Here is a 23,868-nt window from a genome sequence, read left to right as displayed (position 1 = left end):
GCTCCTGCACTTCACGCTGGTTATAGCGAACTCATCATGAATTAAATTGAGAAATTAATGAAAATACATATTTTTTTAAAACTTCCCTCTCACCGGCCATATTGAGGACACGCCCTTCATTCCTGTGTTATGTGTATGAGTGGTCAACAAGGTGTGCCTCCTATGTGGCTGCTGCAATGACTGGGAGTCAATGGTCAGAACATTGTCCATAGCCTGATATAGTCTCCGGAAAGAGATGTGCCCTCTCAGACACCATGGAGGAGCAGGGGAGGTGATACAGAGATGTATCTGCGTGTATCGTGTTGCTTTGATTTTATGAAAAAGGACGAATTGTATATTAGGTCTGAATTTCCTTTTCTTATTCTTTTGTGTGATTTTCATTTCAGATTTTTCAAAAGAACTGTAGAATACATATAAAATGAAAAATTATTACAAAAATAAAAAAAAAGACAATTTTTAGAATTTTTTAATGAGATTTTCTGGAACCTTGCAGGCCCTGCCAACCCACCTTAGTTTCACATAACTGGCATGTAGAATAATGCTTGTAGTAATGCTATATGTGTGAACCAGCTTCACAGGAACCCAGTCATGTAAAACCCCTCTTCAGGAAAATCCTGCTTCCACCAGTATCAATTTTTTTTATCAGGTTTCCACCCTGGACAGTTCGATAGAACATCACAGCCTAGGACAAGAGAGGAGCTGTGGACAGGGCAAGAACTATTCCCTGGCGCATGTGCACGTGAGGTGGATTCAAGACTGTGCGCATGCACCAGGAAGAGGATTAGTTGTAGCTCTGTCCAATGTGGAAGCGATATCCCATCCATTGACCGGATTGGAAAGATGGTAAAGGCTCTCACACACCAGCGCTTTTCAATATTGGAGAGTGGAATTGGCCTACAGTGGTTATGCAGATATCCCCACTAAAGCTTTGTTTTTTGGACATTTTTTTGTATTTGTTGGATGCCCAATCAGAGGGACTTCTGTGTCTAGATCGAGGGGTGTATACTGTGGCTCTGCGGCAGAGGGAAACCCTCGTCACCGAGGCCAAAAAGATAAGTCTCAATTGAGAATTTTGTTTCTGCATTTCATAGGGAGCTTGAACACATTCCTTCGACTCAAAGGGCAAACCAGCACCGAAATCCAAATCTGGTCGGTCAGCGGAAATAAAGGAGAGCAGTGGCATCAAGCCCGTATTAATATACACCCAACGGCTTCATTTCAGGTAGGTAAAACCCAATGAGGTATGTTCTATAGATGTTCCATAGATATCCATAGATTTTTGTACTTATAATGGGGTCATTGTGGTCTCCATTTTTTGTGCTTGCCTCAGTCAATGACAAGGGGCCACCTATGTATCATGTGTCATTTATAACTCTGGAGTCTTCTTATGTGGCTACCAGGGGTGCACCTAGCCTTTCTGCTACCTGAGGCGAAAAATTTAAACAGCACCCAACCCATCCAGCCCTACTGTTTAAGGCATACTGGGATACAGTTGAATATAGAGAGATTTCCCCACAGCCCTGCCACTGCCCCCAGTTGTCTCTGGGTCTTGCCGCCTGAGGCAATCGCCTAACCTGGCCTCATTGGTGGTGCATCCCTGATAGCTACTGTCCTGATTTTCCTGTAGAAGCAGAATTATGCTATTTTCACCTAATTTTGCCTAACTCCTTATCACATGCCACAGTAGTTAGCTGTAAAGACCCATTATTATCAGCCAGGCTGCCTGCTGATGGTCTCCACTTGACAATAAAGCCTATTTTTGAACATTGGCTCGAAACAACCAGGGTAAAACCCTAGAATATAACTTAAAGACCAGAGCCTCGCCATAAATCCATCGCCAACTTTGCAGAATTTCTAATATTTAATTGAACTAAAGAGCTGCAGATTTATAAATCAAGGATTTTGCACACAGCACAAGGCGCCTGATCTCTCCAGAGGGATTGTTGGCAAATCCTATGGTCAGAATCATTTTGAGCAATAATGAACTATAAAAAGCATGCCAGTAAATCTGGGGATGGGACAGGCCGTTCTCCGAGCATGCCAAATTGCTATTCTGGCATCATGACAGCGCTTGGTACCGGGAGTTGCAGTCCTATTGGTCGCTGGTAGACATTTGTATTAATCTGAGATCCCTCCATTATTCATACATTGTGTGGACATGCGGAGCTTCTCAGCATCATCCAGGCTCCATCAGGATAGAAACTTTAAGGGAAATAAAGTCATATGTATCGATTATACCGTTTTTTTGCACGGAGCCACCGGGATTTCCTAATTATGTGTCCACAGCACAAAGGATTACACGTAAATGCAATAAGAGGGTACAGGCCCAATCTGTCTCACAGGGATGTCTCGCCCCACCCAAGGATCTTCCACTAAGATAGCAGAGATCAGAATTCCTTTCAGACTCTGCTTTGGCGTCCTGATTCAACCCTCGCTTTCATTACGCGATTTCCTAGCGCTGATTGCACACTCGTATGTAGATATGCACTTCCAGAGATAGTACAGGTAAAGGGATCACAGAGGAAAGATAAAACAAAGAAACAAAAGGAAGGACTGGGTAGAACCAACAGGCCCGCTCATTTATTGTACCTACTAGAAACAATGTCATCACCAGCAGGACCCGGCCAGTCTCCCATTACAGCTTCCTCAGGGGTGAACCCCCAGGGCTCATACTCAGGTTTAAAAAAAGCATCATTGCTCTTCCCTATACCCTACCCTCCCAAAGAGAAAGTGCTTAACTCGTTAGGGTTTTGTTAATCCTTCCTAATTAAACATTTCAAATCCAGGTCAAGATTCAGACCATTTGGCAACAAAGTAATATTTTTTTAAATAAATGCAGTTTCTTTGCAGAATAATCTTCTCAGGAGATCCCTCTGATGATTCTCACTAAAGATGAGCGAACTTTTGTTTGTTCACGCTTCGGTTGGTGGTAAAAGCAGAATTGCGTTATGGATTCCGTTACCACGCAACATAACGCAATTCTATGACGGAATGCATGACGGAATACCTTTAGAGGCATTCCGTTATTCATTCCGTCTTAATAGAAGTCTATGGGCTGCAAAACTAAGGGGAAGTGGAGTCCTCTCCTGATCATGAGTCCTCTCCTCCGTAACGGAGTGGGGATGGATGCGTTTTGCAGCCCATAGACTTCTATTAAGACGGAATGAATAACGGAATGCCTCTAAAGGCATTCCGTTATGCATTCCGTCATAGAATTGCGTTATAGTCCGTGGTAACGGAATCCATAACGCAATTCTTCTTTTACCACTAACCGAAGCGTCAATGAATTTCATAACATGAAATTCACTCATCTCTAATTCTCACCCTCGACAAATTCCTACTGCCTTGAAATACTCATGATCTCTACGATGTAATGCCCGACAATGTGCTTAAATTTCCATTTTTAATATTAGAAATGTGCTCATTTATATATGCAGGGGAGGACTGGGAACTTAAAGTGGCCCCAGAAACATAAGTGTCTTAGGAGGGTCCAAATTGAAAGAAGCTGGAGCACAAGTAGGAAGGGCCAGCAATACTGTAGGGCAGCACAAAATACCACCACCACCGCTGCAGTATTCAACTGTATCTCCGTCCTGAGGGCAGCGGTGCAGGTGAATTCAGCAGGGTATTAGTACCTGATGCTCCTACAATAATTAATGTTTAAAGCATTAAATCATTATTTATCCAGCTGTAGGCTGTGAGAAGGGTTCAGGGGGCCACCAGGAAATTTCCCTGTGGGGTCTATATCCAGTCCGCCCCTGGCCCTACATATTGCAGACCGCACTGAACCTCCATAAATACACAATATTTCTACTGTCGCAGGTAATTATCTCCTGTATTTCAATCCGTTTTTTATATGTGAAGATTAAAGTGTGGTAGACAAAGGTTATAAAATGGATACACAGTAGATTTAAAAAATGGGCTATAAGATCTCATATCTACAGTATGTCTATCTATCTATTGATTCATTGATCTATCTATAGCTCTATACATCATAATTAAGGCTACATTGACAGAACAGTGGAAAAAAATGGCATTTAAAAATGGAAAAAGAGTCTATTTTTAATGACTGTTTTTTTCACGGATGCATGTCCTATTTTTTTACCTATTTTTCAAGGCCCGTGAAATAACAGTCATGTGAACAGAACCATGTCCACTTTTCACTGTTGTGTGAATATTTACGTGATCCATTTAGTCTAAGCCGTTGAATCCCGTCTTCCTCCAGTATATCGTCTGACGTAACGTGACTCTGGGACTTTTCCACTCTACAGATAATATTTGAAGGTGTTCGGGGTCCTGGGATTGAAGGCGACATCGCTGTAGATGACGTGTCGATCACTGAGGGAGAATGTACGAAGGTGGATCAGCCAGTCACTTGTAGGTAGCACTTTTGTTTTTTACAGAGAATTATTTATTAAAGAGGCAAAATTCTTAAAACAATGAAATACTCTATTAGGGAATTCTGAGTTAAAGGGGTTGTCCCACAAAAATATTCGACAGTTTTCAAACCAGCACCTGGATCCTCTGAGTTATCCAATGAAATCTATCTGTAGAGCCCACCTGTACAGATAGATTTCCACCTCACTGAGATAGACTTACATATTCAGTGCCACCAGTTGCAGCAGACAGGACTTGCCCCCTGAGAAAGGACGTGTCTCTTGAACTGCTAGCATGACATAAATATAGGAGAACAACTGGAGCAATCTCTGGCTCCATGTGAGGTACAGGGCTGGTTCTAGCTTTGTTACAGAGAGATTGTGTGATTGTCATTCCTTACATTAATCACAGGATAACTCCTTTAATACTGGGGATGGGGGGCTCCTCTCTTCAGGATCCTTAGTGATTATCCAGAGAATAGCAGCTACAAAGAGAGTTTCTGCTTGAGGAGAGTTTCACTGTGCAGTGCTTCAGTTCCCCTGTGGGGGCACTGCAGGGAAATGAATCACTTGCTGCTGGGTTCCCTCATAGATTGCAGCTGATCGCCTGAGGTTCTACAATGAGATTTTTCAAAATGGACAACCACTTTAAGTGTAAAAGAATGCGGCTGGTGTGTGAACATTTCATGAAATAATTTTTTATGTGAAGTGATGAAGGAAAGTCATTCAATAACCAAAAATGTATGTGTGATATCTGATAATTTATTATTGTTGGCAGGGTTGGATATAGATGGTTACTGGTCTAAAGGCACTTACAGTCTGAAATATAGGACAGTTTATTCTGCTGTGGCCCAATCAGAGCCAGCGTCTAAGAAGGATAGGGACCTACATGGCCTCCACCACCAACCTTCCCTGAGGACCATTCAGTGATCACATCCAGCTAAAAATAGATGACCTGTCAGCATCATGTGGATAGACTTCAGTCGAGAAATCCATGTGAGGTCTCCTCTCCTATATAGGCTCTGGGGAGACAGGAGGGGGTGGAATGGAGGCCCATTGATGCCCCCTCCCAAAAAAATTACCATCAAAGTTAATCCTGCCTCTAGTCCATTGGGACATTCTGTTACATGATTATTGCCGCCAATCATGATATGTCCATAACATTGTATCCACAGGCCCATGCTGTGACTTCCGTAGTCATGTGACAGGATGTCACAATGGACATACCTCCCCTACGGGAGACTCTTTGGGACAGGATAGAAACTATTTGAAACATTTACCACTGTAAGAGGTTTTCCTGAAATCTCCTTCGACTTTGGAGAACCAGTAGCCCTCTATCTCCACAGCTAGTGTTTTAAAATTGATAACCGCCCTCAGTAATTTTTCACATTTTATTTTTTCTCTCCTAGCTCCACCTTCCGGAGTCAAAGTGTCTGGGACTATATTACATATATGGCTGTATCCAGTTTTCCTTTTCTTTTCTTTTTTAAGTCATCAGAGGTGACCATATCCTGGCAGAGGCTACAAAAGGTTCACTAGGCACTGGTACGAAGAACGAGTCTTTGTAAATGGACAACTGCATAAAAAACAATCTACCAAAGATTCCTCCACTTGGGCACTGGGAATTACTGGAACCCGGGACACAAATTGTTATTACAAGTATGCTTGGGACACAAACTAACTGAGAGACCTTCCAGTGCTTCTGTGGCTTTCAAGAATAATCTGAATATTCTCTTAAAGGAAGGAATTACGAGAATCCTTGTCAAAGCACAACGTCATGGCTGGTTTTCTTTCAAATGAATAGAGTTTGCTTGTTACCATGGACACCTAATGGCCTGCCAACCGAAACCTCACAGTTAACAGGGTACACGAAGATCTGGCATTTATTTTGCATTCAAAAAAGTTTTCCGTCTAGAACAAGTATCAGTAAGCCCTCTTGCCTTGGCTGCCCACCATCCAAAACAAGACCTCTGTAGACCATGTGCTCCACATCATCACCTAGCTTTGCTAAAGAAAGGTATGCCGTATCGTTTTTTGCATGTAGACGTTTTCAAGGAAGAGCAGCTTAGTCTTACAAGCTTTTTTTTTCCAGCTCTGGGGACTCTGCTTGCTTGTGGACACCAAGTCACCACCAAGCCCATCATCAGCTGTAATAAAGAAACCAAACCACCACCTTTTATAAAATGCCAGGAAACCAAGTGCCTTCAATTAACAAGCCTGAAAAAAGATAGCTGAACAAGCTTGCACTGCTGTGAGTGGTTTGTGGAAATGAAAAATAAAATAAAACACAACAAAAAAATGGAAAAATTTTGTAAGCAAACTGCAATTCATGAATATAGAAAGCAGGCCAGATTTTTACAAAAAAATTGCTACAAAAATACATGGACTTAAGTTGCTGCATAATCTGTTTTGAAACATATACATATATAGATCGAGACATGTATTGTTTTTGGATTGTTTTTTCAAAAACAGCCATGGCCTTCTCGCCTATTACCCATTTGACAATATCTTATACCTTGCTCTGCAAAAATTGGAAAGATTTGACTTTTACTCTATCTACAACTAGGGTGGTTTGAAAAGTTGTCCAAGGACTTTCGATATGATATTTTATTTATTTTTTTTTAATGGGGGAAAAAAAATGATTTTCTTACTCTTATCTACATTTGAAATGAAATCAGTCTGATCTCAAGAGGAAAATGTTCTGAGTATCTAAGACTATGGCTCGATTGACCCAACAGAAACACTGGGTCTGAATTATTAGTCTTCATTAAATAAAAACAAAAAAACAAAAAAAATAAAAATGCAAGGGTCCGATGCCTCTGCCCGCTAATCAGACTTTGTGCAGATTGTGACATAGTATTTTATTATTTTGGCAAGTTTGAAAAAGAAAAAAAAAAAGAAAATACACTTTTACATAAAACTGTAAAAAAATGACTGAGCTACCTGATTAAATTCCATACCTTAACCAGCCACTTTTTCAACGCATTGTATATGTCCCTTATAACGTTGGCTATGGACGTTGGAAGATTATTTTTTTTTATTTCTTTAAATTATCTTAAAGTTTAACTTCATTTAAAGAAAATACTTTTATCTACAAAAATATTCTTTTATGTTCTTTAAAAACACATGATGGTTACAAAAAAAATGTTATGCAAGAAATTGGGCTATAAATAAAAAACAATCTATATATTTAACATTGCCGGAATTGATTTAAACAAGTGAAGCACAAGAAGACAGAGCAGAATCATGACCAGAATTATTTTATTTTTATTTTATTTCAAAAACTGTAGAAATATTTGTGCCGATTCGGTAATTCAACTGAACGAAAGAAAAGAAAATACACAATTTTTTTTTACAGCGATGTTCAATAAAGCCTCTTTCCAGGTTAGGTATGAGAAGTGGTCTACTGCTTATTTCTGTCTGTATCCAAAAAGAAAATTAAATATTTCTCAGATAATATAGAAATGCCACTAACGATACATTTTCCCAGTGGATCACGTAGGATCAATTTTGAGTCAGTAGTAATTTTTTTGTGCAATCAGCAAATGAACAGTCAGCACACTGCACTATCAACGCAACACACCCAAAAGCTCGCTGTTCTAATAGTCAGTGTATGAATGGTGCACTAGCCAGTAGATAGCAAAACATGAGTCAGGCTGTTGGAATTTGTTGCTACATGGATTTTAACTATGCATGTCTCCAATTTTCTACCTGTTTTTCTGGGCGTACCACCGAAGAAGCCAGTAGATGGTGAAACTTTGAGTCGGGCTGTTATAATTTGATATGAGGCGAATTTTTACTAGGCTTTCGTGTTATTTTTTCACCTGTTTGTCTGGGCGTGCCCCAGAAGACGCCGGTAGATGGTGAAACTAGAGTTGGGCTGTTGGAATTTGATGCCACATGGATTATAACTATGCATGTTTGAGATTTTCTACCTGTTTGCAGGTATGATATACGCTTTTAAAGGGAATCTGTCACCAGTTTATTGTGTCCTAACTTGGCAAAATCCTGGGTCAATTTCTTTAATTGACCCGGCCATTTTGCCAAAATCTTGTATTGAACAGCTCCAGTGCATAATGATGAGTCCCGAATATTCATGAGCTCCTGGGTCTCCTCGCCCACCTGCTGCTGATTTATATAGAAAAACTGTCAGTCAACGCCAAATGGGCAGGGAGAGCCAGGAGCTCATGAATATGTGGGGCTTCTCATTCTGCGCTGGAGCTGTTAGGATTTAAAAGCGAAGGCAGCATTTTTTTTTATAGAAAATAGCTTTTATTCGCATATTCAGTCGTCAAGATACAAATAAACAGTGGACTGCAACGCAAAGCAGGCCCGAAGCTTTATTGAAAGGCAGACACACCAAGGGGAGAGGTGGAAGGAGAGCAGTTTTAATTCTCTTCTTCGTCGACATCTGGACAGTAAAACTGGTGACAGATTCCCTTTAAAGAGATCTTGTGGCTGCCTCAAGCATCATGTCTTCTTTTTACCATTTTGGGGAATACAATATCTCCTTATGGAGAGCGCTTTAAATGGCGTGAGGAGTCTTATAGGCCAGACAACTGGAATTCTGGGAAAAGGGGATGCAAATGAGCTGTCAGCAAGCTCCGCCTACAGATGTAAGGCAGCTATCCTATAAGTCGATAAGCCTTGAGACATGACTCGGATACTAAATAAGCCAGCATCTCATCTGCAGACAGCTGTTTCGGGGTGATTGCCCCTCTTCAGTGCAGAGCAGAGAGGACTGGCTTTACTGAAGAACTATGTTGACATTGCTGAACAGCTAACAATCCAGCTTTGCTGACCGTGAGACAAAGTGCCTGGCTTGGGTGAAAGTTTCTGCCACTTTTTCCTGGGAAAAGGAGGAAGCGTCGGCGTCTTCACTAACACTGTGTCGAGGGGTGCACCTAGCCTTTCTGCTGCCTGAGGCGACAACTGAAATGGTGCCCCCCCATGCCAATTTTTTAGCTTAACTGCTTCCCTTCAGCCCATGGCCCTTCTGCTGCCCCTCTCTTGCCCCAACCTGGTGCTGCCTGAGGCAATCGCCTCGCCTGGCTTCATCAGTGGTGCAGCCCTGACTGTGTCTGGATTGCTGATCATGGGCAAAAAATATTAATACATTTAAATATATACAAACAAAGTCTGACCCTTTCATTATTATTGCTGCACCTAGCATTTTTTTATGTTTTTTTTTTTTTTGTGTGTGTGAGGAACATTGCTATTTTTTACAAAAAGAAGAAGGTATTGTTAGGTTGAAAGATTTGGGGCTTGCCCTTTATGTCAGTCTGCTGGTGGTGTGTTGATGCAAAATCATTGAGTGTTTTAAAAAATGTACCTAATGCCAAGGTTCACTTGTGACCAGAAAATAAATTTAAGCACAACCTGCAATACATAAAGCACAATCAAGATGCAAGAGTTTACTGCTTAAAAATGTGGCAAAACTGGTGCAAGCCTGTTCTTACATAGGGGCCGAAGTCTTTTTCATTTGTCCTGTATAAGTGTTGGGCATTCTGGGGGAGATTCCTCCGAACTGATGCATAGAAAAAGCAACATTGTTATCCATGGCAACCAATCAAATTGCTACTTTTATTTTCCCTCTAAAAGGAAATGAGAGCTAGATTCTGATTGGATACCATGGTCGACTGCCCCACTTTTGCCTTGCACTAGCCTTGATAAATCTCCCTCAATGTAAGTAATTGTACAAAAGAAAAAAAAAAAACATGAGTAAATTCTCTACGTTTCAGATCAATTTTTATGATCCTTGTTTTGTCGAAGTTACATGGGAGATTTATCTTCATGCCCCCAGAACAATCACTCCCAGTTGGACTTCAGTTTTTTTGCCTTTCATCAGTGGTATCTACTATTATCATTATGTTTATCACCAGCGTCCTAGAAGAAGACTACCAGGGGATGGACATTTGCCAATCGTATACAATGAAGAAAAGATAAAACGTGGTTATATTGTTATTGTATTGATATTTTGTTGCATTTATTTTGTCTTTTTTAAGGCAGGTATATTTATTATCTTAATGTAGAGAATACAACCAAGAACAATATGATAAAACGTAAACGTTGTGAAAGCAAGGCTCGGAAAAGCAGAATAGCAGTAAAACCATTACATAAACTGTATAAATCAGGTAAAAATGAATTTCAAACACAATAATGAATATAGACTATGCTGCTTTAAGCCTGAAACCACCACTAACGACAGCTGAATTAGTGTAAGGCACATGGATTATGTGTTTCGGGGGCCACCACCGCCTTGAAGACCTAAGGGGCCTTAACTACCCACCTCTTGTGCTCAGACCAGTTCTTCCAATCCAGTTATTCTTATCACAATTGAAACAGGTGAAACTGTACCTGAGTATGCAAATGGTAGTTGTTGTCCAGCCACTTGGACAGGTGGCCACGCTAGGTTGACTATCTTGGTATCTTCCATGTACCTCAGTGGAGAGTGTCATGTGCATATACAGCCAATTCTCCGATATGTATCTACAGTAGTAAGTCATGGTAAGTCCTGGTAGGATGATGGCCCCAAACAAATTTGTAACCTCCCCCATACTCATTGGATACTTACCTGCTCCCTGGCAGTCAGTTCCAGCTCTTTGGGTCCACCGCTGTCTTCTCTGGACTTCCAGTGCCACAGGTAAGTTTCAGCATGCAGCTAGTGACTGGCGATGCTGGGGGACATGGGGACATTTGTTTGGGGCTATCATCCTACCAGGACTTACCAGGACTTATTACTGTAGATACATATCAGAGAATTGGCTGTATATGCACATGACACTCTCCACTGAGGTACATGGAAGTTACCAAGATAGTCAACCTAGCGTGGCCACCTGTCCAAGTGGCTAGACAACAACATGGCCCTTTCTCACCCAGTTGGATGGTTAGCTTGGTTGTCTGCATGTTTCTAACTCCATAAAACCCTGTACAATCTATAAGTCAGCTTATACAGGGAGGGGAAAGAATAAACATATACATGACAAGAAGATGTATAGTATAGAGCACTTCAGCCACCTGCAGCAAATACAAGTCCACACCGGGAGCTCTGCTTAACCCAGCACTCACAGTCTTTCAAACTTGCAGACTTGTGTTTTTTTTTACCTCATTCCAATATTGTATGTGAGTGAGCAGTAGAAGTCATACTCACAAGTTGCTGGCACAAACTCTTTTTGTTTCTTTTTATTTTGTTAATTCATTCCAGTATAAGATGGTACATCATAAAGGACGCAGAGACAAACATCATTCCTCCTCCCCTCCACCTCCATTCATAATTATGGGAGTCTATTGAACGTCTAGTCTCTGGGAATTTCGTCTTGTTTGTACAGGTCTCATGATTACAGCTGATTATTATAATCAAATGTGTCATACTCAAAATGTACATACCTGAAAGGCTCCATAATCATTTTTAGTCATGGAAATCTGCAGGACGTGTTAGCTCTGTGGGTCTTCCTGACTCAATTACTTGTAGAAGTCTTATAAGGTCTGTAGATCATCATGGTTCTCAAAGTCTACCGAGTCCTACGCAACATGGACAGGTCTTCCAATATCTCTAGGTCAACATGATTCTCAAAGTATACTGAGTCTTATTCAACATGGACAGGTCTTCCAAGATCTGTAGGTCATCATGATTCTCAAAGTCTACTAAGTCTAGTCAACATCCACCGATCTTCTAAGATTTGTAGATCATTATGATTCCTCAAAGTCTACTAGATCCTATTCAACATTGAGAGATCTTCAAAGATCTGTTGCCCATCTTTATTTGCAAAGTCTACTGAGTCCTATTCAACATGGACAGGTCTTCCAAGATCTTGAGGTCATCATTATTCTCCAAGTCTACTAAGTCCTATTCAACACTGAAATATCTTCAAACATCTGTTGGCCATCATTATTCTCAAATTCTAGCGAGTCCTATTCAATATGGACAGGTCTTCTAATATCTTGGGGTCATCATTATTTTCAAAGTCTATGAGCCCATCTCAATATGAAAAGGTCTTATCTGGTTATGGAGATTTCCTTTATTTGGTGAATTTGTTGTAGAGTTCTGTAGGCTCATATTCTGTATAGCTATTCCAGGAACAATCTGAGGGAGAAGCAGATACAAATTTGAGATATTTGGCATAAAACCATGAAAGTCCCTTCAAATTAGGCTTGGATCAGAAGGGGTTTCAAAGATTTTGTGCATTGCATCAAGTATTAGTCAACATGACGTATAGACTGAAGGCATCTCATAAAGCAACTGAAATAAGAAAACGTGTCTTTCATTAGTTTTATGGTGACACTTGATATGTAAAGCACTCTTAGTCATTAGTTACACCCCTTAGGCCTGACACTAGAACTCAAAGAGTTTTATGCACAGTGTTCCCCAGCAATAATAGCACTAGCCATATGCCGGCTTCCATCACCAGAGCGGTAAAACTTAATAGAACTTTTAAATCTAAGTAGAAGCCTATAAATAATAGCCGTCTCCTACCAATTAAACCTTGATGTTAATAAATGTTTAGCCTGGTGTAAATGGATTACTTTACAGGCGAGTAGTCATCCCGACTCAACCCAGAGGATAAAATACTACTTTGTTTGCTAAGGTTTTTCTGCGTGGACCAGGAATGGCACGGCGCCATAAAGTAATGCATTATTTTTTATGGTTAAACTTTAAATGAGTTTTGCTTTAAAGTATGCAGAAGTTGTAAAAATAAAACTCTGCTGCGGAAAATTGATGAGAGCGCATATTCTCTTTGTACTGGGATTTTTTTTCATGTTCCTTCTCTTACAATAGACACAAAATAAAGTGATTTTCTCTAATAATTCCAATTATACAGGTAACAAGCGCTGCATAATAGGAACATGAATTATAAAGGGGTTATCTAAGGTCTAGTAAATAAAATCTAAAGGACAGCTATAACAAAGAAGAATAGCATCAAGGGGCCCCATAGCGTATATGTGAAAGGGCCCCATAGCTTTCACTTGCATAGATGGACAACACCACCACATACCAGAAGCATGAAGGACCTGACTTGTTTGCCTCAACTCCAAGATCAAAGGTCAGCATAAGCCTCTGAGTGGTCACCTGATAAGACTGCCCAAGAAGGATTTAGAGACTTGGTTAAAGGGGTTGGATGATCATAGGCAATTCTTCCATATGGGAGGTGTCATCAGCTGATCACCATGAGTTTGACTCCCAACATCCTTGGCAAAGATCACAGTTTGTCCAAGGAAGCCAGACATTTCCCCTTCAGAGAAGTGTTGCATGGAGACCATACAGACAGATGGCCATTCATGTAACCCCCAGACTCCTCGATCCTACCATAGCAGGGATGACTCTTACAGAGTGGCTGTCTAACAGAGGGTTTCAGAGAAGAGCAACCCCCACTATGATGTCTATATTCACTAATATGGCATATGGACAACAGTTGGCTTCAAGATACAACTCAAGTTCCCATTCAGTTGGAACCAGGCAGTGGTAAGTGCACTGGACATGGGGACCCCCTTCTTAAGACTCATAGCAGCTGCTTGATCTATTGATGTGATACGTCCACCTGTAGTCATAATGTACATAGTGAACTTTGTATTGTAGATCTTCTAAAGCTTCTACAGGAGTTCCAAGGAGGACAACCATACATGTCCTTGAGCAGAGAGGGCAGGCTATCACCTTATCTTGCACAATAAACTTTATAATTAGAGATGGCCTTGCGCTTTGCCCGGTGGTCGTTTCGTGGCAAACTTTGCTCTTTCGCGATTCGCCGAATATGCGAACATATGGTGAAGTCCGCCGGCGCCATATTCTTTTGCATTGCGCTGAACTTTGACAGGACAGCTAATTGAGATGTTTCAGCTCAAGGACATACCCCCACCCTATAACAGAACCCGATCTGGCCGCCATTTTACATTCAGTCTTTTACCAGTGTAGGGAGAGGTTGCTGTGTGGAGCAGGGACAGGCTGTTAGGGACACCAAACGCTGGCTAATAGGGCCACAAAAGTCCTTTTAAGGACTGGTATAGGTGTAATATACTGAGGGGTGTAATATACTTATAATATACTTTCTAACATAGAAAATATATGATAGTGCATTTGTATTGTGCAGCAGTGGTGAGCGGTTCTGCTGCGATACCGCAGCTATATAGAGGGACAAATGTTATTGGAACAACTTATTGCAACTGGTGTGAAATAAATGTTGCCACCCAAAAAACTGATTGAGGGGTGCGATATACTGTACCTGCTTCCACAAATACTGCTCTTCTCTAGGGACTTTGGCACCAGGGCTGGTGCTACCATAAGGTAGACCAAGCGGCTGCCTTAGGGCGCAGACTGGGGGAGGGCGGAAAAATGTGACATGGAGGGGGAGAAATGTGACATGGAGGGCTGATGTGACATAGGGGGTGATTTGACATAGATTGGGAGAAATGTGACATGGGGGCTAATGGCTGACATGGGGGCATGATGGCTTACATGGGGGCATGATGGCTTACATGGGGGCATGATGGATGGGGGCTGATGTCTGACATGGAGGTCAGATCTGAGGTCTGATAAACATTGGGGGTCTGATTGGGGCTGTGAGTTGAGGTCTGATTAACATTGGGGGTCTGATTGCTGCTCTGACCTGAGGTGTAATGGAAAAATACGGTCCTCAAACCAGCGATTGTCTGAAGCAGAGAGAAGATACCAGGACCACACAGAGAAGAAGCCAGCTGCTGCAGACGGGACCAGGGCCAGGTGAGCTGCGAGGGGGGGGGGGAAGGGCGCCAAAATATAGCTTCGCTTGTGTTGGCAAAAATCTTTTCACCGGCCCTGTTTGGCACAGGGTCTTTTTGAAAATGACAGGCAGAGGAAGAGGCAGGCCATTCTGCAGGGGTGGTAGGGGTCGGGCAGGTGCACCAGGCTGGAGCCTAAGTGGGAAGTTGGTGAAGGTGCGTGCAATTACTTCAAAGGACGCACCAGAGTTGGTTGAGTGCCTCACTCTGCTGTGTGCACCCCCAAAGACGCCACCACCACCATAGCCCCTCCACTCGAGTCAGAGGAATTATTTTCCCATCCATTCCCAGACCTTATGTCATGTGGGTGCCCACAAGAGAGGAAGAGGAGGGGAGTTCAGAGGGAGAGATGGAGCAGCAGATAGGGAGGAGAAGCAGGCAGAGCTCACAGGGCACCGGAGGCAAAAAGCAGACTGCTAATGTATCTGGAGCGGCCATCCACCATGCACGGTCACATCTGGCGCTCCCAGGACGCCGGCACATGGCTCTGCAGTGTGGGCTTGTTTTAACGTGTCCGCTGCTGACAATAGTGTTGCCATCTGCAGCCTGTGCTGTCAACGCATAAGTCGCGGTAAGCCCAACACTCACCTAGGGACGACCGCCGTAAGAAGGCACCTGGCCTCCCATCATCGAGCACAGTGGGAGCAACACCATCAGAACCTACAGCGCCACACTCCTGGAGCTCCCTGTCCTGACTCTTCTCCTTCTCCTCCCATTTGTTCTCCACTCTACCTTCCACCGTGCCGTCGTCGCGTTCATCTGGCAGAAGGCAGGCTTCCGTGGCCCAAATGTTTCAGCATAAAAGTTGATGATGCCTGAAAACACTCTTGCCCAATGGCTGACTGCTGGCCTAGCACGCCAACTACTGCCATATAAACTGGTGGAATTGGAGGCCTTTTAAAAATTTGTGGCCATTGGCACACCGCAATGGAAGGTCCCCGGAAGGAAATATTTCTCCCAGAAGGGCATCCCAGAGCTATATGGCCATGTTCAGCGGCAACTGAATATATCTCTAGCACACAGTGTCGGTGCCAAGATACATCTGACCACAGACACGTGGTCTAGCAAACACGGGCAGGGAAGGTACATAACTTTTACTGCCCACTGGGTGAACCTTCTGACGTTCGTCAAGCATGTAACCCGAGGCACCCGTGTGGATTTGGTGTTACCGCCACGGATTGCATGCAGGCCTGCCTCTTCTTCTCCTCCTTCTACTCCATCCTCCCTCTCCTCCTTGGCTGACTCCTCCTTTTCCACTGCTACCACCTCTTCTGCTGCGCCCCCCAAGCTCCCCAGAACCTATTCAACGTGCCAGGTGAGACGTTGCCATGCTGTGCTGCGGCTGTTGTGCCTGGAAGCCAAGAGCCACACCGGTCCTGCGCTGCTTTCAGCTCTGCGGTCACAGGCCGATCACCCCGCTCAATTTGACAGTTGGTAAAGTGATGTACGACAACGGCGCCAATCTGCTGAGCGCGCTGAAACAGGGCAACATGGCACACCGCATGGCACATGTCCTGAACTTAGTCGTGCAGCGACTTGTGACAGGCCAGAAAAATCTCTGGCCATTTTAGAAGATCTTACACGGCCATGGCTCGCCTTGCTGATGTCCAGCAGCGACACCACCTGCCCGTCAGACGTCTGATTTGTGACTGCCCGACGCGACGGAACTCCACCTTGTATATGCTTGATAGGCTGCTCCAGCAGAAATGTGCCGTTAACGACTACCTGTATGAACTCTGCGGCAGGACAGGTTCTGGGGAGCTTGTTTTTTTTTCACCGCGCAAGTGCCTGCTAATGCGCGGCACATCCAGACTTCTGCAGCCATTTGATGAGATCACCAAACAGGTCAGTCGCAGCCAGGGCGCCATCAGTGACAACGTACCTTACTCCTTCTTTCTGGAGCGTGCATTGCGTCGTGTCATTGATAAAGCCGTCGAGGAGCAGCGATTTTTCCGCGCAAGTGCCAAACATTGTAATGCGTTTTGCACGCGCGTGAGAAAAATCGGCATGTTTGGTACCCAAACCCGAACTTCTTCACAGAAGTTCGGGCTTGGGATCGGTGTTCTGTAGATTGTATTATTTTCCCTTATAACATGGTTATAAGGAAAAATAATAGCATTCTGAATACAGAATGCATAGTACAATAGCGCTGGAGGGGTTAAAATTTTTAATAAAATAATTAAACTTACCTAATCCACTTGTTCGCGCAGCCCGGCTTCTCTTCTGTCTTCTTTTTTGCTGTGTGCAGGAAAAGGACCTGTGGTGACGTCACTCCGGTCATCACATGGTCCGTCACATGATCTTTTACCATGGTGATGGACCATGTGATGACCGGAGTGACGTCACCACAGGTCCTGTTCCTGCACACAGCAAAAAAGAAGACAGAAGAGAAGCCGGGCTGCGTGATCAAGTGGATGAGCTTGAGTTTAATAATTTATATATTTTTTTAACCCCTCCAGCGCTATTGTACTATGCGTTCTGTATTCAGAATGCTATTATTTTCCCTTATAACCATGTTATAAGGGAAAATAATAATGATCGGGTCTCCATCCCGATCGTCTCCTACCAACCGTGCGTGAAAATCGCACCGCATCCGCACTTGCTTGTGGATACTTGCGATTTTCAAGCAACCCCATTCACTTCTATGGGGCCTGCGTTGCGTCAAAAACGCAGAATATAGAACATGCTGCGATTTTCATGCAACGCACAAGTGATGCGTGAAAATCACCGCTCGTGTGCACAGCCCCATAGAAATGAATGGGTCCGGATTCAGTGCGGGTGCAATGCATTCAACTCACGCATCGCATCCGCACGGAATACTCGCCCGTGTGAAAGGGACCTAAGAAATTATAAGTCCAAGCCTGTGAGTAATAAAGATGGGTTTGTGGGACTCGCTTGATCCTCGAAAAACCCCTTTCATATACCTGGTGTATTGCCTTCCTACTCCTGCAGCTGAAAATTTACAGCACTAATTTGTGCATTGGATAATTGACCTTTACCTAATTGAGCTTCACAGAACATTTACATCCATCTTGTCTGCCTTTATCTCCTTTTGGCTTAGGGCACTTTCACACTTGCGTCAAAGTTTTCCGGCATTGAGTTCCGTCCTAGGGGTTCAATACTGGAAAAAACTGATTAGTTTTATCCCCATGCATTCTGAATGGAAAGCAATCCGTCAGGATGCATCAGGACGTCTTCAGTTCAGTCCTTTTACGGTATTTGGACAGAGAAAATACCGCAGCATGCTGCATTTTTCTCTCTGGCCAAAATTCCGGAACACTTACCAGAATGCCGTATTGGTATATATTAGTGCCGAAATCCGGCATTAAAATTGCTGCATTGACGGATCTGGTCTTCCGGTCTGCGCATGCGCAAACCTTTGGAGATGTAAAAAAAAATACCGGATCCGTTTTTACGGATGACACCAAAGAGACGGATCCGGTATTTCAGTGCATTTGTCAGTCGGATCCGCATCCGGATGCAAATGCTTTCCGTTTGTGTACAGATTTCGGGATCCAGCAGGCAGTTCAGGCGACGAAACTGCCTGCCGGAAACCTTCAACGCAAGTGTGAAAGTACCTTTAAAAAAAATAATGTTACAAATGTTTAACCTGTGCAATTTCCACAAAAATCATTGACTTCCCCTCCCATTTCTTAGTTGAAATTGCTGGACATACGATATGTCTTTTGTCATCTGTAACGATGTAACCATGTTAGGGTGCGTTCACATCTGCGTTCTGGATTCCGTTATGGCTTTCCGTTATAAAATGGTTGTAACGGAAAATAACGGAATCCATAAGACGGAAGGACGGATCCGTTATGCTGCCCATAGACTTGTATTATGACGGAATGTAAAACGGATTTTGTCTGCTTTCCGTCTTAATAGAAGTCTATGGGAAAGCATAACGGATCCGTCTGGTTTCTATTATGCGGAACGGAGAAAAAAGTCCTTTGTTTCCCCATAGACTTCTATTAAGACGGATCAAAACGGAATGCCTCTAAAGGCTTATGTTTTGACTTGCATCTTATGGATTCCGTTATTTTCCATTATACCCATTTTATAACGGAAAGCCATAACGGAATCCAGAACGCCGATGTGAACCCACCCTAACCATGTAACCATGTGCTGTAACTATGTAACCATGTGCTGTAACTATGTAACCATGTGCTGTAACTATGTAACCATGTGCTGTAACCATGTGCTGTAACCATGTGCTGTAACCATGTGCTGTAACCATGTGCTGTAACCATGTGCTGTAACTATGTAACCATGTGCTGTAACTATGTAACCATGTGCTGTAACTATGTAACCATGTGCTGTAACTATGTAACTATGTAACCATGTGCTGTAACTATGTAACTATGTAACCATGTGCTGTAACCATGTGCTGTAACCATGTGCTGTAACTATGTAACCATGTGCTGTAACTATGTAACCATGTGCTGTAACTATGTAACCATGTGCTGTAACCATGTAACCATGTGCTGTAACTATGTAACAATGTAGCAATGCAAGTGTTGCAATTTGTATCCAAGCCAAGATCTTGGAAACCAGGACACACCATAGTTCATCATAATCCAAAAAATGGTGCCATATAATGCACAAAATAATACCACAACAACAAAGCCTAAGTAAAAAATGCCATGTAGTGCACTTATAACACTGACACACTGTACACTATATATATAGTTTTTTAAGCACTTGAATTCCCAAGATCACAGCCGGGTGCCCACATTGTAGGCCGTGTCCCTCGGAAATGCCACCAGCGTCATCGGCTACAAAGAACTCCACAACACACCGGTCGGCGACCGTTACTGCGGTCCTTGGATATAACGGAGACTGACCCGGCGAGATGGAATTACATTTCCTCTTCGATATTAAACTGCCAACCTTCTATTTCTTCAATCATCAATGGGATTAACCCTTTTATCCCTGAAGCATTTTCCACCGGCGTGGTCCATGGGATGTCATTATTTCCTCCGTTTATCTATAGTCGGCACAGATACCCACGGCAATTACCGAGACTGCGAAAACTGGTTTTGGAATTGCACAGTCCACCGTATATCAGCATTTCAGAACCTCGGTGCGAATGGACACCGCAAAAAGATTCCTTTACACATCACAAATGAATAACTAACAAGTCGGAGGACGAAGATTTTCCATTATGTTTTCCTAGAAGATTTCATACTCGCACCTGTCATCCTCGTAGCGTCAGAAATTTGCTACGATTTCGTGAAATGTGACTGCATTAATACATTTATTATAGCGATTGTATTATAATATTACACTGCATATAATAGTAGAAAAACACGGTTGTCTTCTTTCAGAAACAGCGCCGCTATTCTCTACTGGCAAAGTGCGGTATTGCAGCCCCATTCATAGACTGCAACACCAGACTGAGCCCATGGATGAGAGTGGCGCTGTTTCTGGAAGAACGTAATACGTTTGTAATCATGCGATCCGTTTAATTTAACCCCAATTTGATCATTTACATTGGGGGGCGCCTTATCCTGTCTACAGTTTGTGGATGCAGAACAGGTTCGCATTCAGAGCAAGTAAAGGCGCTGAGTAGTCAAAAAAGGGATATTAAAGGGATCCGGCGGAGATGTTTGTACGGGGTCGGAGGTGGGGAGATAAGCGAGGTCTCTTTCTCCTTAATTAAACTACCGGCAGGTATTTCATGTTCTCCAGAAGAAAGGTCAATGAATGCAAGACGCCAATTACAATCAATTACTGATGAGGCGTCCGCTTCCCCCACCGAACTCATTTATTTCAGATATCCCGGATCCTTTCACATCAAGGCAGATGATGAACTCAATGAACGCAGAGAGCGTGGAACTACAAAAACCAGCATCTCTAGGTGCACTGGCGAATCAGTACCATCTTAAAGGAGGCGGCAGCTTCCGGCCATCGACAACGCTGAATGTTAGGACCTGAGCTAATAAATCTCCTCAGACGCCATTATTCACGGATTGTTAGAGAGATATAAAAGGGGGATCTAGGATGGGCTTTTACGGTACATGGGCCCCTATAAAGGTAAGGCAAAGGGGCCCTCTGCTGTCTGTGTCCACCCGTGCCTCATTTATAAAGACATTTAAGGAGGACTGACTTGTGCGACATGCAAACAAACGTATTTTCCGGATTCATTTCAATGGGTCAGCAAAAAATGCGGACAGCACACCGCGTGCAGTCCGCATCAGTATGTCCGTTCCGTAGCCCCGCAACATGTCCTATTCTTGTCCGTTTTAGGCATTGTTACAATGTATCGGCATCGTAAAACACATACGGTCGTGTGCATGTAGCCTTAGTAAATGCTTGTAATCCCCATGAAATTACAATTTTGGAGCATTTTACTTCAAGATGTTTGGTCCGCCCCCTATTCGTCATCATTGAGTAAACTTTGACCCTCTACCTCACAGTCAGCAGACACATTCCAGCCAATCAGCAGCAGACCCTCCCACCGCCTGGGCAGCATCCATCTTAGATTCATTCTGAAGCTGCAGTGTTAGTGAGAGGAGGGAGAGTGCAGCTGCTGCTGATCTAATAGGGAGAGCGTTAGCTAGGCCAGTGTTTTCAGTGTCCACAGACTCATCTGCTGTAAGGACAGCGTCCTGACAGGACCCCAAAAAGCCCTTTTTAGGGCTGGTACATCAGTCTGATTTTTTTCTTTTATTTTCTCTGTAATATAATTGCAGTTGCCTGCCAGCGTGTGTGTCAGGCCCACAGCGTGTACTGTGCCCACTACTGCCAGTGCCCACCACTCATATCTGGTGGCACATTAGCTTGCATTTAAAACAGTAAAACAATTTTTTAGCTGTAATATAATTGCAGTTGCCTGCCAGCGTGTGTCAGGCCCACAGCGTGTACTGTGCCCACTACTGCCAGTGCCCACCACCCATATCTGGTGGCACAGTAGCTTGCATTTAAAACAGTAAAACTATTTTTTCTCTGTAATATAATTGCAGTTGCCTGCCAGCGTGTGTGTCAGGCCCACAGACTGTACTGTGCCCACTACTGCCAGTGCCCACCACTCATATCTGGTGGCACATTAGCTTGCATTTAAAACAGTAAAACAATTTTTTAGCTGTAATATAATTGCAGTTGCCTGCCAGCGTGTGTCAGGCCCACAGCGTGTACTGTGCCCACTACTGCCAGTGCCCACCACTCATATCTGGTGGCACAGTAGCTTGCATTTAAAACAGTAAAACTATTTTTTCTCTGTAATATAATTGTAGTTGCCTGCCAGCGTGTGTCAGGCCCACAGACTGTACTGTGCCCACTACTGCCAGTGCCCACCACTCATATCTGGTGGCACAGTAGCTTGCATTTAAAACAGTAAAACTATTTTTTCTCTGTAATATAATTGCAGTTGCCTGCCAGCGTGTGTCAGGTCCACAGCGTGTACTGTGCCCACTACTGCCAGTGCCCACCACTCATATCTGGTGGCACAGTAGCTTGCATTTAAAACTGTAAAACTATTTTTTCTCTGTAATATAATTGCAGTTGCCTGCCAGCGTGTGTCAGGCCCACAGACTGTACTGTGCCCACTACTGCCAGTGCCCACCACTCATATCTGGTGGCACAGTAGCTTGCATTTAAAACAGTAAAAAAAAAAATCTCTGTAATATAATTGCAGTTGCCTGCCAGCGTGTGTCAGGCCCGCAGAGTGTACTGTGCCCACTACTGCCAGTGCCCACTACCCATATCTGGTGGCACAGTAGCTTGCATTTAAAACTGTAAAACCATTTTTTCTCTGTAATATAATTGCAGTTGCCTGCCAGCGTGTGTGTCAGGCCCACAGCGTGTACTGTGCCCACTACTGCCAGTGCCCACCACCCATATCTGGTGGCACAGTAGCTTGCATTTAAAACAGTAAAAAAAATATTCTCTGTAATATAATTGCAGTTGCCTGCCAGTGTGTGTCAGGCCCACAGCGTGTACAGTGCCCACTACTGCCAGTGCCCACCACTCATATCTGGTGGCACAGTAGCTTGCATTTAAAACAGTAAAACTATTTTTTCTCTGTAATATAATTGCAGTTGCCTGCCAGTATGTGTCAGGTCCACAGTGTGTACTGTGCCCACTACTGCCAGTGCCCACCACTCATATCTGGTGGCACAGTAGCTTGCATTTAAAACAGTAAAACTATTTTTTCTCTTTAATATAATTGCAGTTGCCTGCCAGCGTGTGTCAGGCCCACAGACTGTACTGTGCCCACTACTGCCAGTGCCCACCACCCATATCTGGTGGCACAGTAGCTTGCATTTAAAACAGTAAAACAATTTTTTATCTGTAATATAATTGCAGTTGCCTGCCAGCGTGTGTCAGGCCCACAGACTGTACTGTGCCCACTACTGCCAGTGCCCACCACCCATATCTGGTGGCACAGTAGCTTGCATTTAAAACAGTAAAACAATTTTTTCTCTGTAATATAATTGCAGTTGCCTGCCAGCGTGTGCCAGGCCCACAGCGTGTACTGTGCCCACTACTGCCAGTGCCCACCACTCATATTGGGTGGCACTGTACCTTGCACGCATAGTACCACTAATCAAAAAAAAATAATGACAGGCAGAGGCAGGCCACCCTGCAGGGGGCGTCATGGTCGTGGTGCTGTGATTTCCTTTGGCCCTAGAATAATGCCCAGTGTTCAGAGGCCACGTACCCTGAACTCGAGAAGTTCTGAGGACATAGTTGACTGGCTAACACAGGACACCCAATCTTCTACAGCTTCCGCTCGGAACCT

At 43.5% G+C, this 23,868-nt stretch overlaps 1 protein-coding gene across 2 annotated transcripts in view; it reads left to right on the top strand.

Moving 5' to 3' along the window:
- The window catches only part of MDGA2 (MAM domain containing glycosylphosphatidylinositol anchor 2), a 431,166-nt gene extending 423,443 nt beyond the window's left edge, over positions 1-7,723 (top strand). For both annotated transcript variants that reach the window (XM_044272149.1, XM_044272148.1), the window contains exons 15-17: positions 1,092-1,222; positions 4,272-4,377; positions 5,786-7,723. In XM_044272149.1, the coding sequence (XP_044128084.1) occupies positions 1,092-1,222; positions 4,272-4,377; positions 5,786-5,880 (332 nt within the window). In that variant the 3' untranslated portion in view covers positions 5,881-7,723. The remainder of the gene's footprint in view (positions 1-1,091; positions 1,223-4,271; positions 4,378-5,785) is intronic.
- Positions 7,724-23,868: the final 16,145 nt, after the last annotated feature.

This window comes from Bufo gargarizans, chromosome 11 (genome assembly GCF_014858855.1).
Source record: "Bufo gargarizans isolate SCDJY-AF-19 chromosome 11, ASM1485885v1, whole genome shotgun sequence".
NCBI lineage: Eukaryota > Metazoa > Chordata > Amphibia > Anura > Bufonidae > Bufo > Bufo gargarizans.
The sequence above is the reverse complement of the archived record's forward strand: the minus strand, read 5'-3'. Positions and strand labels throughout refer to the sequence as shown.